General features: G+C 40.7%; 1 protein-coding gene across 2 annotated transcripts in view; it reads right to left on the reverse strand.

The window, feature by feature from the left end:
* The window catches only part of LOC124041303 (cytosolic phospholipase A2 zeta-like), a 28,002-nt gene extending 14,911 nt beyond the window's left edge, over positions 1-13,091 (reverse strand). For both annotated transcript variants that reach the window (XM_046358745.1, XM_046358744.1), the window contains exons 1-6: positions 13,012-13,091; positions 10,789-10,861; positions 10,468-10,604; positions 6,923-7,057; positions 6,792-6,832; positions 154-196 (exon numbers count right to left, since the gene is read on the reverse strand). In XM_046358745.1, the coding sequence (XP_046214701.1) occupies positions 154-196; positions 6,792-6,832; positions 6,923-7,057; positions 10,468-10,604; positions 10,789-10,861; positions 13,012-13,020 (438 nt within the window). In that variant the 5' untranslated portion in view covers positions 13,021-13,091. The remainder of the gene's footprint in view (positions 1-153; positions 197-6,791; positions 6,833-6,922; positions 7,058-10,467; positions 10,605-10,788; positions 10,862-13,011) is intronic.
* Between the last annotated feature and the right edge of the window lie 2,039 nt (positions 13,092-15,130).

The following is a 15,130-nucleotide window of genomic DNA, read 5'->3' on the forward strand; positions in this document are numbered from 1 at the left end:
AAAATGTGGGAAAAGGGGTGTGAATAATTTGTTGGTTCTTATAGCACAATGCTATGTCCTGTCATTATTGACCTCATCATTATCCATCTCTGACCATCTTTGTGATGTTGACTTTGCCTTAGAATGATCAGCAAACCAAATGAATGCCCTTACCACGAGTACACCATTAGAGAGATACTCGCCAGCAGGCTCTTTACTGCAAACAGGGAACACAAGAAACAAACTTTTTTCAGTCATTGAAGTAGTTCCCTTACAAAAAAGGTGTTTAAAGCAGCAATCCTTAATTGAAACATTAACAAAGTGTTCTCCCCTCCAGTTTCGGTAAAAAGCTGAGGGATGGGGCTGAAGAATTGCAACCACTCTCAAATCCATAGACTACAGGTGTCACGACCGTCAGAAGAAATGGACCAAAGCTCAGCGTCGTGAGTGTACATTACTTCTTTTCTGATGTCGCCAACAAAAACAATAAACAATACCACACGACCGTGAAGCTTAAGCGAGCTATAGTGCCACAAACAAAGTCAACTTCCCACAATCACAACAGGGAAAAAAGGCTGCCCAAGTATGATTCTTAATCAGAGACAACGATAGACTGCTGCCCCTGATTGAGAACCATACCCGGCCATAACAAAAAAATACAAAAAAACATAGAAAACAGAACATAGAATGCCCACCCAAATCACACCCTGACCAAACCAAAATGGAGACATCAAAAAGGCTCTCTCAGGTCAGGGCGTGACAACAGAGTTCCCCAATAAGCAGCCCGCTGTCCAAATTCGGCACACGGGTGATTTTATTTGTTTTGTATTCATTTTGTTGTCGGATATAAAAGACTGCAAAATCACCCGGAAATTAAATTGCGTGATTTTATTTTATGAAATCTGTTCCCAAGTAATAGAGAGGCATGTTTGTTTGTATCCCAATGTAATTAAAGTTTGAAATTATTCAGTTTTTAACTATGTTCCGACCCCACGACTATCCGCTTAAGGAAAAATTGCGCCACAGCTGAATATACAGTTGATGTCGGAAGTTTACATACACTAAGGTTGGAGTCATTAAAACTTGTTTTTCAACCACTGCACAAATGTCTTGTTAACAAACTATAGTTTTAGCAAATCAGATAGGACATCTACATTGTGCATGACACAAGTACATTTTCCAACAATTGTTGACAGACAGATTATTTCACTTACAATTCACTGTATCACAATTCCAGTGTTCCAGTAGGTCAGAAGTTTACACTAAGTTGACTGTGCCTTTAAACAGCTCGGAAAATTCCAGAAAATTATGTCATGGCTTGAGAAGCTTCTGGTAGGCTAATTGACATCATTTGAGTCAATTGGAGGTGTACCTGTGGATGTATTTCAAGGCCTACCTTCAAACTCAGTGCCTCTTTGCTTGACATCATTAGCAAATCAAAAGAAATCAGCCAACACCTCAGAAAAATACTGTAGACCTCCACAAGTCTGGTTCATCCTTGGGAGCAATCTCCAAACGCCTGAAGGTACCACGTTCATCTGTACAAACAATAGTATGCAAGTATTAACACCATGGGACCATGCAGCCGTCATACTGCTCAGGAAGGAGATGCATTCTGTCTCCTAGAGATGAACGTACTTTGGTGCGAAAAGTGCAAATCAATCCCAGAACAACAGCAAAGGACCTTGTGAAGATGCTGGAGGAAACAAGTACAAAAGTATCTATATCCACAGTAAAACGAGTCCTTACATCGACATAACCTGAAAGGCCGCTCAGCGAAGGAGAAGCCACTGCTCCAGTGGACTATTGTACTTTTTGGAGGGATGTCCTCTGGTCTGATGAAAAAAAAATAGAACTGTTTGGCCATAATGACCATCATTATGTTTGCAGGAAAAAGGGGGAGGCTTGCAAGCCGAAGAACACCATTACAACCGTGAAGCACGGGGGTGGCAGCATCATGTTGTGGGGGTGCTTTGCTTCAGGAGGGACTGGTGCAATTCACAAAATAGATGGCTTCATGAGGAAGGAAAATTATGAGGAGTTTGACCCAAGTTAAACAATTTAAAGGCATTGCTACCAAATACCAATTGAGTATATGTAAACTTCTGACCCACTGGGAATGTGATGAAAGAAATAAAAGCTGAAATAAATCATTCTCTCGACTATTATTCTGAAATTTCACATTCTTAAAATAAAGTGGTGATCCTAACTGACCTAAGACAGGGAATTTTTACGAGGATTAAATAGCAGGAATTGTGAAAACTTAGTTTAAATGTAATTGGCTGTATAGCTGTATGTAAGGTGTATGTAAGGTGTATGTGTATGTATGGTGTATGTAAACTTCCGACTTCAACTGTAATTGGGGACCCCTCGATTACTCTATGGATGCAAGGACTGACCATCCATGATGTCATAATTAGTTGTAACAATGCTTTTAGGCTACACAGAGCTTGTTTACATTTACTTTGTTTACAAACATTGGAGACAGGTAGCCTAGTACAGGGGTCTTCAACCTTTTATTGCATTAGAGCTCCTTTTAAAAAATGAAACATGTCACGAGCTAGTCATTTCTTTCTAACTTACAAATAGGCACATTCTTTCCCTCTCACCTGCAACTCTGCCTCGGGTCCTTAGTGTACAAGAGAAAGTAGTGAAGTAGTAGTGTTGTAGTGTTTTCTGTCAATATACCTGGTAAAATAATTGTCATATTTCATATCTTAAAATTACAATTGTTCATAGAGAAACGATTACATTGGATGTTGTCAATGCAGCATGTCAATGCTTAAAACATATATATTTTTTAATTGGTCTGGAAGAAATGTTGACTTTTGAGTGTATTTCCTCTTTAATTGTGCATCTGGCCCTTTAATTGAGCATCTAGCAAGTGAGGAATGTGCAATGTGCCGGTCTAGAGATGGTTCTGTACTACAGCAGCTCATAGCAAAGTTTTCAAATAACAAATAATAGATACAAATGATACACTTTACTTACTCATGATATACTTCTGACAGGAAAGCCTACTTTACAATTAACATTTAATATAAAGGTTTTGGGGAAAGTATTTCTGTCAACCCACAAGGAGGTTATCACATCCACTGGCTACACATGGGAGTGATAAACAAGCGCGGCACAGAGGGGCAATATTGCAGGAAATTAATTGGCTTTTTAAGCCAATAGTGGCTAACCAGGTGTGGGATAATGTCAATGTTGCGTTGATTAGATAGTCGCTAGGAGATATTTGTGAGATTTGTTTATGACAGTTTACGGTGGAACTAGGGCTGTGGCAGTCACAAAATATTGTCATCCGGTGATTGTCACACAAATAACTGTTGGTCTCATGGTAATTGACAGTTAATTAACATAAACACACTGCCTCTGATGAATATCTACATTTTAAAAAGTCTAATAAATTAATGTAATATAGCCTACACTTCACAGTAAATCTATTATTTACTTTAGACAGGTCTAAAGATGCACGATATGAAGAAAATGTAGCCTATTTCAGAAGACCAGAATATCATACTCTGAGTTGTCCTTACGTTAGGTCATGATCTGGTTACGTCAAATGGCTGTGGGCTACACTAGTTCATATAGCAGACAAGATTTGCTTAGAATTCCGTGGCATTATTTTATAGCATGAAGAATTCAATTGAACAAAGCTGAATAAAATAGAAAGGATATTTTCTCCAAACGATTTGAGGTAGTGTGCACATGCGGCTATTTTGAGCCGTTAATTAACAAAGAAATAGATATTTACTATACAAATGTTGGTCTATATGTTTTGATTTTTAATACATTGTAAGGCTGCATGATGCAACTCTAATGATGATTTGAAAAAAGTCACTTGATTGGCATGAGCTCAGTTTTTTGGGGGTGCAGGCTGTACACACTTCATCAGTCTCTCATTCACAATTTGACAAGCACTTGATAATGCCTAAAATTTCGCGGTGGCATCCCCTTTCTGTGGCCATAATGCACCCTAAACAAATCCATGCGCTCAGAATCACCTCTCACTCACATGGCTCTCCATTAAGTGATCGGGTCTTTCTGACAGGTTACAAGTGAAGGCAGACACATCGGGGACGCAACTGTGGGCATCCTTATCCAATTCTGAGGTGCATATTGAAGATATTGGAAGAACTGTCCACATTTACTTTTCATCAGCCAAGAAGATGAGTAGGCCTAACAAACAGCAAAAGCACTAGCCTATGTCAATCTACTATCTCCCATAGTATAAACGTTGACCTATTCTATTCTGTGCAATAAATAAATATTCCAAACATAGTCTGGGACAGTTGTGGGATGCGATAAATCCCAAATTAATATAACCACTAGCATCAAAACATTTTTTAACGCGATGTGACTGACGCAGCAGATCAGAACGTTTAGCTTAAAATGTTGAGAAGCTATTTGGATATTTCTTCACATTATAAGCATAGGAATGAGCACATGGTAGTAGGCTATCAGCCGAATGTTCCATTAGCAGAAAACACGATTATCAAAAGTGACCATAAATGCAATTATGTATGTAATGCTTTAATTATAAAGGCGCATTTTATGGTGGAAATGATTTTCCCCAAACTAACTTCACAGATCTTCATAGTAAAGTGTTTAAACACTTTCTTCTTCAATGAACCATTAACAATTAATGAACATGCACCTGTGGAACGGTCGTTAAGACACTAACAGTTACAGACGGTAGGCAATTAAGGTCACAGTTATGAAAACTTAGGACACTAAAGAGGCCTTTCTACTGACTCTGAAAAACACCAAAAGAAAGATGCCCAGGGTCCCTGCTCATCTGCGTGAACGTGCCTTAGGAATGCTGCAAGGAAGCATGAGGACTGCAGATGTGGCCAAGGCAATAAATTGCAATGTCCGTACTGTGAGACGCCTAAAACAGCACTACAGGGAGACAGGACGGACAGCTGATCCTCCTCGCAGTGGCAGACAACATCTGCACAGGATCAAGTACATCCGAACATCACACCTGTGGGACAGGTACAGGATGGCAACAACAACTGCCCGACTTACACCAGGAACGCACAATCCCTCCATCGGTGCTCCGACTGTCCGCAATAGGCTGAGAGAGGCTGGACTGAGGGCTTGTAGGCCTGTTGAAAGGCAGGTCCTCACCAGACATCACTGGAAAACAATGTCGCCTATGGGCACTAACCCACCGTCACTGGACCAGACAGGACTGACAAAAAGTGCTCTTCACTGACGAGCCGCGGTTTTGTCTCACCGGGGGTGATGGTTGGATTTGCGTTTATCGTCGAAGGAATGAACCGAGGCCTGTACTCTGGAGCGGGATCGATTTGGAGGTGGAGGGTACGTCATGGTCTGGGGCGGTGTGTCACATCATCATCGGACTGAGCTTGTTGTCATTGCAGGCAATCTCAATGCTGTGCGTTACAGGGAAGACATCCTCTTCCCTCATGTGGTACCCTTCCTGCAGGCTCATCCTAACATGATCCTCCAGCATACAATGCCACCAGCCATACTGCTCGTTCTGTGTGTGATTTCCTACAAGACTGGAATGTGTTCTGCCATAGCCAGCGAAGAGCCCGGATCTCAATCCCATTGAGCATGTCTGGGACCTGTTGGACCGGAGTTTGAGGGCTAGGGCCATTCTCCCCAGAAATGTCCAGGAACTTGCATACTTTTTTTTGGTGGAAGAGTGGGGTAACATCTCACAGCAAGAACTGGCAAATCTGGTGCAGTCCATGAGGAGGAGATGCACTGCAGTACTTAATGCAGCCGGTGGCCACACAAGATACTGACTGTTACTTTTGTCCCCCCCCTTTGTTCAGGGACACATTATTCAATTTCTGTTAGTCACATGTCTGTGTACCTTGTTCAGTCTTGTTATCTTGTTATGTTCATACAAATATTTACAAATGTTAAGTTTGCTGAAAATAAACGCGGTTGACATTGAGAAGACGTTTCTTTTTTTGCTGAGTTTAGTAGGCCTAGCCTATAGAAAGCTGATGGGATCCTCCTCTTTTTAATAGAGGCCATCACTCAGTTTTCTCCCGCAACTGCATGGCCTATTGAAATGTTGCGCAACATGAGCTCATGGGCTCTCGTGAAGCGTTTGGTTAGATTTTTGACTACATTTGCATTGATGTCAGAGTGATTAGAGGGACAATAGAGTGCTGAGTACCAGGCAGTTAGCAGGTTTGGTAGGCTACTAATGACCAGCAGCATCAGAGCTTGGAGAAGCCTAATTACAGTGACTAAACGGTCACATGTAATTTGACTGCCTTCATGACGGTCACTGCAACAGCCCTGGGTCGAACACCTGAAAATACTTTTAGAATTGTTTGGAGGCACACCACTGGCCTTGCGGTTAAGAGCGGCAGGTAAACTAGTGGTTAAGAGTGGCAGGTAACCTAGAGGTTAAGAGCTTTGGGCAAATATCCCAAAGGATGCTGGTTCGAATCCCTGAGCCAACTAAGTGAAAAAAATCTGTCGATGTGCTCTTCAGCAAGGCACTTCACCCTAATTGCTGTGGATAAGAGTGTCTGCTAAATGAATAATTGTTTTCTTACATGTGAAACTGCAAATTTGATTTTTACTATCACATTTGGAGAAACAATCACAATGGAAAGTTTTTCACATAAGAAACTGTAAATGAGATTGTTTTTCACATGTGAACTTGCAATTCCATAGGTGAAATTTAAGCTCAACTTGTGAAAACAGCTATTTCACTTGTGCTTTTTTGTAAAGGTTGTTACAACAAAACTTTTCACCATCTTTTGCTTTGATAGAGGTCCCACAATGGCATGGATGTCAAAGTTGACACTCACCTCTCCAGCAACTCAAACTCAACCCACAATTCATCTTTGGTCTGAAATAGAGAGGAGGCATAGGAGACTAAGGATGTGATTCATTAATTACATATTCTAGTTATATTCCTTAGCGCTAGAACATGTCCTACCGGTTCACAGATGAAGGTCTTGGTCTCCTTCTTCCCAGGGATGAGGTTATTGATGTCAAAAACTACGGTGGAGCACAGGTCATCGTCATTGCCAATGAAACTGTCCTCATCGTACACCTTCAACTCCACGATATTCTGAAAAGACAAGGGCATCTCTTTATCACAATTGGATGTACTGTATTTTGATTTACAGTATATGTTTGTTTACACATGCAAAACTAGTAAGTCTATAAACTCTCATTCTGGAATTTTCACACAAGATAACGCATTCCTTTTGCAATTCTAATGGCATGTGAATTAACACGATAACCTATTATTTTCAATATATTTAAGGGAAAAAATGCATCCAAACTAGCTTTTCAAGTGTTTGTGAAGTCGGGTAGAATGTATTTTTTATGTTTTAAAATTAAACTGATGTTACAATAAAATTTATTATTTGAGCTGCACAAAAGTACGTCGCTGCATTTGCGTAGTTTGCTTAAAGTTTTGCGTAGTTTGCTTAAAGTGTGTAGCGGCCTTAAGGGGATTCCAAGGGATATGACTTACCAGCATGCCCGAACACCCAAAATGTGTAGCGACGCCTGTCATTCAATGTTGCCAACTCCTCAGTAAGGAAAGTAGCTATATTGGCTGTCCTAAAAGTCGCTAAAGTCACAAAATGACATCATCGCCTAATTTGCATAATTGGTTATATTAGGTTTTATTTTTGTAATTGTCATGTATGCTGTAGGAGAGAGGAATAAACGTTTGTACTTTCTTCTGTCGATTCTTGTTGTCACAATTCCAACCCTCCTCCTTTATCCGGGCTTGGGACCGGTAAAAGTGACCCAAAAGAAACACTCTGGCGGAGTAACTTAATTTTTAATTTAAAAAAAAATTGTATTTCATTTTTTTGTTTAGTTTTTTACATTTACATCCCGTCCTGAATGTAAACCAGGGCGGGATCAGCCAGCTGCGGCTTCCCGGCGAATTCATTTGCAGTCTGGACGGGAGGGGTGAACATCTCCTGCTCTGACTACAGCTGGGAGGGACTGCTGCGCGAGGACTGGGTCGCCTGTGAGTGCTTTGGGACAGGGCTGGGGCCCATGGCAGCACCCACTGCTCGTTGAGAAGAGTAAGAACGATACCTGCTTTCACCAAAAGTCTCCAATAGCACCAGAAAATGTTGCTAGATTTGTCGCTAGTTGCCTTTTTGAAAATGTGTCTCTAGAGGGGTCTGAATACTCGCTAAATATAGCAACAAAGTCGCTAAGTTGGCAACACTGCTGTCATTACACCCTATGTGCAAATACATATGTTTTAGGGACACCATATCCCTCTGAGGTACAGTGCCTTGCGAAAGTATTCGGCCCCCTTGAACTTTGAGACCTTTTGCCACATTTCAGGCTTCAAACATAAAGATATAAAACTGTATTTTTTGTGAAGAATCAACAACAAGTGGGACACAATCATGAAGTGGAACGACATTTATTGGATATTTCAAACTTTTTTAATAAATCAAGAACTGAAAAATTGGGCGTGCAAAATTATTCAACCCCTTTACTTTCAGTGCAGCAAACTCTCTCCAGAAGTTCAGTGAGGATCTCTGAATGATCCAATGTTGACCTAAGTGACTAATGATGATAAATACAATCCACCTGTGTGTAATCAAGTCTCCGTATAAATGCACCTGCACTGTGATAGTCTCAGAGGTCCGTTAAAAGCGCAGAGAGCATCATGAAGAACAAGGAACACACCAGACAGGTCCGAGATACTGTTGTGAAGAAGTTTAAAGCCGGATTTGGATACAAAAATATTTCCCAAGCTTTAAACATCCCAAGGAGCACTGTGCAAGCGATAATATTGAAATGGAAGGAGTATCAGACCACTGCAAATCTACCTAGACCTGGCCGTCCCTCTAAACTTTCAGCTCATACAAGGAGAAGACTGATCAGAGATGCAGCCAAGAGGCCCATGATCACTCTGGATGAACTGCAGAGATCTACAGCTGAGGTGGGACACTCTGCCCATAGGACAACAATCAGTCGTATATTGCACAAATCTGGCCTTTATGGAAGAGTGGCAAGAAGAAAGCCATTTCTTAAAGATATCCATAAAAAGTGTTGTTTAAAGTTTGCCACAAGCCACCTGGGAGACACACCAAACATGTGGAAGAAGGTGCTCTGGTCAGATGAAACCAAAATTGAACTTTTTGGCAACAATGCAAAGTGTTATGTTTGGCGTAAAAGCAACACAGCTCATCACCCTGAACACAACATCCCCACTGTCAAACATGGTGGTGGCAGCATCATGGTTTAGGCCTGCTTTTCTTCAGCAGGGACAGGGAAGATGGTTAAAATTGATGGGAATATGGATGGAGCCAAATACAGGACCATTCTGGAAGAAAACCTGATGGAGTCTGCAAAAGACCTGAGACTGGGACGGAGATTTGTCTTCCAACAAGACAATGATCCAAAACATAAAGCAAAACCTACAATGGAATGGTTCAAAAATAAACATATCCAGGTGTTAGAATGGCCAAGTCAAAGTCCAGACCTGAATCCAATCGAGAATCTGTGGAAAGAACTGAAAACTGCTGTTAACAAATGCTCTCCATCCAACCTCACTGAGCTCGAGCTGTTTTGCAAGGAGGAATGGGAAAAAATGTCAGTCTCTCGATGTGCAAAACTGATAGAGACATACCCCAAGCGACTTACAGCTGTAATCGCAGCAAAAGGTGGCGCTACAAAGTATTAACTTAAGGGGGCTGAATAATTTTGCACGACCAATTTTTCAGTTTTTGATTTGTTAAAAAAGTTTGAAATATCCAATAAATGTCTTTCCACTTCATGATTGTGTCCCACTTGTTGTTGATTCTTCACAAAAAATACAGTTTTATATATTTATGTTTGAAGCCTGAAATGTGGCAAAAGGTCGCAAAGTTCAAGGGGGCCGAATACTTTCGCAAGGCACTGTATATGTCATGTTTTGTCTTATATTGTCTTGTCATTTTGCTTTTCCTTCTGTTCGTTTTCCCCCTGCTGGTCTTTTTAGGTTCGTTCCCCTTTTTCTCTCTCCCTTCCTCTCTCTCTTCTCTCTATCGTTCCGTTCCTGCTCCCAGCTGTTCCTATTCCCCTAATCAATCATTTAGTCTTCCCACACCTGTTCCCTATCTTTTCCCCTGATTAGAGTCCCTATTTCTCCCCTTGTTTTCCGTTTCTGTCCTGTCGGATCCTTGTATATTGTTCACCGTGCTGTGTCTTTGTATCGCCCTGTCGTGTCGTGTTTCCCTCAGATGCTGCGTGGTGAGCAGGTGTCTGAGTCTGCTACGGTCAAGTGCCTTCCCGAGGCAACCTGCAGTTTATTATCGAGTCTCCAGTCAGTTCTCGTGATTACGAGTGAAATTGTTTTTATGCTTTATTTACCGCTCCGATTTGTCTAGGAGTATTGCTATTTCCTTAAACTGGATTAAAGACTCTGTTTTCGCCAAGTCGCTTTTGGGTCCTCATTCACCTGCATAACAGTATATCTGCCTAGTGATTGGCATACTGTATGAGGGGGTTTACCTTGACGTGACTGTGGACCCTGAATTGGAAACTCTCATTCCACTCTGGGGTCTTGCTGTTGGGCACAGTTTTAGTACAGAGGGTCCTGGCAGACGCTGTGGGGAGACCTACAGTAACATAACAGTCGGACTCAGACCCTGCAAAACAAAACACGACCTTTAGAAACCATTTTGTTCTTAAAAACAGATCAGAAATTAAATGCTTAAAGGGATAGACTTTTTTTTGTAAAATAAATAAATACATCTTCAACTGAAATAATTGTCTGCTCTGATAATGAATTTAGAAATCTATGAAAAATATATTGAAAACAATATGACTCACAATAATCATGAGAGCAGTTGTTTATTGCTCGGAGTACGGTAACTGTCAGGCTCTGGTAGGTCATAACCTCTCTCTAATAGGGGAGGCAAAAACATACATGGTTACAGAAATACAAACACATACTACATACTATATACATATTATGGACAAATGTGCTGAATGGTGTACAGATATCGGATCTCTTAAGTCGCAATTGTTTTCCCTTGCGCATCCGGAAATTCAAATGAGCTTTGTGAAACCCACATGCCTCTTTTCTCCATGCGGAGGCAGTCATTCGGACCAGCGGGTCTATCCATTGTCACATAATTGAAAGTGTGAAAACTGATAACAGGCTACTGATAACAGGCTACTTTGTGTTTCCCTGACTGAGTTGATGAGCTGATTTGGGCCATCAGAGGATATCTTAACGTTTCTAGCGAACCTAATTTTACAAATCAACTGTCAACATTTTGTTGAATTGTGGCCTGGGGTGATCTATTGGTTAGGGCCGCTGCCTTCGCATATTTCGGCCCACTGATTCCGGGCCATGCCCTGCTGGCACAAATAACTCAATTCCCTCGATTGACAAGATTTAGTTACACATTTTAAATATGTACAGCCCAGGGATTATTTACCCCTAATCTTGACAAGAAATGATCATAGCATACACTTTTATTTTAGGCCATGGATGCGGATCCAACTTTTTGGAGATCTGCTGACTTAAAGATCCGGAGCTTCCCAAAGCTTCTGGGCGTGTGGATCATTCTCTATGCGTAGAGAACAGGCTACTCAGAAGAAGTACCCTATAGTGTTGTTTCAAAGTATGCTACAGTGTTGTTTCTCAGTAGCCTACAGGGTTGTTTCAAAGCACCCTACAGTGTTGTTTCAAAGTACATTTACATTTACATTTTACATTTAAGTCATTTAGCAGACGCTCTTATCCAGAGCGACTTACAAATTGGTGCATTCACCTTATGACATCCAGTGGAACAGTCACTTTACAATAGTGCATCTAAATCTTAAAGGGGGGGGGGTGAGAGGGATTACTTATCCTATCCTAGGTATTCCTTAAAGAGGTGGGGTTTCTACAGCGTTGTTTTCGATGTAGCCTACAGTGTTTTTTCGAAGTAGCCTACAGTGTTATTTCAAAGCACCCTACAGCGTTGTTTCAAAGTAGTCTACAGCGTTGTTTCAAAGTAGCCTACAGTGTTGTTTCGAAGTAGCCTACAGTGTTGTTTTGAAGTAGCCTACAGGGTTATTTTGAATGGTGAGCAGATGATGTTAACAAACCATAGAAGAGCCTACCTGTGTATTTTGCCTAGTGGCACACGCTGTTGAATGTTGACCACGTGACAGAAAAATGTGGTGGTGTTACATTATAATACTATGCTAAAAATATTTGGTTCTGTTTTGTACAATAATGTGATCATTATGGGCACTTGCAGACACTGATTCAGCTTTAATCTAACTTTATTTAATGACCAATCATTCTCTTGAGTGGCCTGTTCTCTATGCGTAAAGTAAAGAATATACAGATGTACAGAACATGAAGAAGGAAATCAATTCCACAAATTAACTTTTAACAAGGCACACACACCTGTTAATTGAAACGCATTCCAGGTGACTACCTCATGAAGCTGGTTGACAGAATGCCGAGAGTGTGCAAAGCTGTCATCAAGGCAAAGGGTGGCTACTTTGAAGATTCTTAAACATAAAATATATTTTGATTTTTTTGAACAGGTTTTTCTTTACTACATAATTCCATATCTGTTATTTCATAGTTATGATGCCTTCACTATTATTCTACAACGTAGAAAATAGTAAAAATAAAGACAACCCTTGAATGAGTAGGTGTGTCCAAACTTTTGATATATATATATATATATATATAATATTTTAAAAAATTCTCATAAAATGTTATTATTATTTTATTTAAATAGGCAAGTCAGTTAAGAACACATTCTTATTTACAATGACAGCCTAGAAACAATGGATTTAACTGCCTTGTTCAGGGGCAGAACAACATATTTTTACCTTCTCAGCTCAGGGATTCGATCTAGCAACCTTTTGGTTACTGGCCCATCGCTCTAACCACTAGGCTACCTGCCACCCCAACTTGGCTGGCCAAACACAATCACCCGCGGGCCACTAGTTGAGTAACCCTGGGCCTACACTGTCCTCACAAGTTCTCAGAAGATTTGTTGCATAAATATTCTAGCTACATATTGAAAATAAAGAGTGTACCTTCAACATGGTTAGTTAATGTTCCTCCTACAGTAGGTTTGCAGAGAATTGAATGTCCTGTCAGCTGTCGGGTATCCTTCTCCATACAGAGTGGAAGGTATAAACACTATATAGGTGAGGCAAAATGGGAGGAGCCGCTGTTCCTCTTTTCTCAGGCTCAAGCATGTCAAAATTCATGTAGGTCAATGCGAATGTGGAGGAAGGTTGCTCTAAAGCTGTCCTTTATGAGATGTAGGGTTTATAAGGGCTCGGTTGCAACATGAAAAAATAACTATTATCAACAGCAAACGTTCTGACAAGGGAAGCTGCTGGTCAAAGCGTAATTTTGTTAAATTTTATTAAATGGCCTTCAAATCCTTTAAATGAGCCATCCGGGATTCGAAAAACAACAAAGCAGTTCCCCTGCCACTTGTTTTGGTAAAAAATGGATGACCAATTCTAGATTAGGAATGGTACATCATTTAAAAAAACTTTTATATGAATATAATTGAAAACAGACACTGCATACTGTAGCTTCAAAACATGGTTACATCATGGATGGTTCAGGTCGGCAGGTAGCCTAGCAATTAGAGCGTTGGGCCAGTAAACAAAAGGTTGCTAGCTTGAGCAAGGCACTTAACCCTAACTGTTCCAGGTTCATCATTGATAATGGCAGACACTGACAGTGAACCCACTCTGCCAGGGTGTCTCATTTCCCATTCACACATGCAAATTAATACACACTTGTGTGAAATAAGACAAATATAAGCACCATCACATTATTATTATTATAAATGCAGCATGAACTTAGTTTAACTGTCGTACCCCATCAGAACCCAAAATATAAGCCTGTTTTACTCCCATGTTTGTAAACAAAGTAAATGGAAACAAACATGATATAGACTCAAACCACGGTTTAAACTATAATTGTTATATCATAGATGGTCATTCCTTGCTCTCATATCGCCGTCTATGAATTTGAGAGAGATTACATTTCTCTAGCCCCAACCCTCAGTTTTTTTACCAAAACAGTGGTGGGAAATATGCTTTGTTATTGATTAAATTCCAGATTGGTCCTTTAAAGCTACAGTCTGTGATTTGGGAAGCTGTTCAATGGTCATTTCAATTCTTGATATTTACCCATTTATTCTTGAAGAATATAACTTATAAATGTCTCATGCACTTACCATCTGCCTTGTTAATGTCCCAATGGGCCCATTCCCCATTGTCTCATGCACAACTGTCTATCTTGTTAATAACCCAATGGGCCCATTGCAACCAACATGTTAGCATTTACATTTTTTTTTTTTTAACTAGGCAAGTCAGTTAAGAACAAATTCTTATTTTCAATGATGGCCTAGGAACAGTGGGTTAACTGCCTTTTTCAGGAGCAGAACAACAGGTTTTTACCTTGTCGGCTCAGGGATTTGATCTTGCAACCTTTCGGTTACTAGTCCAAGTCTCTAACCACTAGGCTACCTGCCACATAGATTATGTATATTCTGACAAGATAAATGCAGTACATGTCTCTCAGCCCCAGCAATGGGGGTCGTTGTCCACAAAGTGGCATGGTGGGCTGTCTTGCTCCTGGCTATCCTTTCTTTGGGTTGGTGGATACATCTCATTATTGTAATCCTTTTTAACATTTTTGATGAGGGTTGTTGACGTCAGCCGCCTGTATTAAAAGGAGAGAGATGCTATGCTACTAGCCTCATGCCATGAATATGCATATCCATCTCAAGACAACTCCGATATAAAGTGTTTTTTCTCAAAGTTGCCGGGATGTTATGTGTCCTACTTATATCAGTACTCCTTGTGCAAATATCCCTGTGCAAATCACCCCTCCAACCCCTTCGCCTTGGCGTGTGTTGTCAGGAAAATAACCTCACACTTAACGTCAACAAAACAAAGGAGATGATCGTGGACTTCAGGAAACAGCAGAGGGAGCACCCCCCTATCCACATCGACGGGACAGTAGTGGAGAGGGTAGTTAGTTTAAAGTTCCTCGGCGTACACATCACGGACAAACTGAATTCATCCACCCACACAGACAGCGTGGTGAAGAAGGCACAGCAGCGCCTCTTCAACCTCAGGAGGCTGAAGAAATTTGGCTTGTCACCAAAAGCACTCACAAACTTTT

The sequence above is a fragment of the Oncorhynchus gorbuscha genome, linkage group LG08 (genome assembly GCF_021184085.1).
Source record: "Oncorhynchus gorbuscha isolate QuinsamMale2020 ecotype Even-year linkage group LG08, OgorEven_v1.0, whole genome shotgun sequence".
NCBI classification, from domain to species: Eukaryota; Metazoa; Chordata; class Actinopteri; order Salmoniformes; family Salmonidae; genus Oncorhynchus; species Oncorhynchus gorbuscha.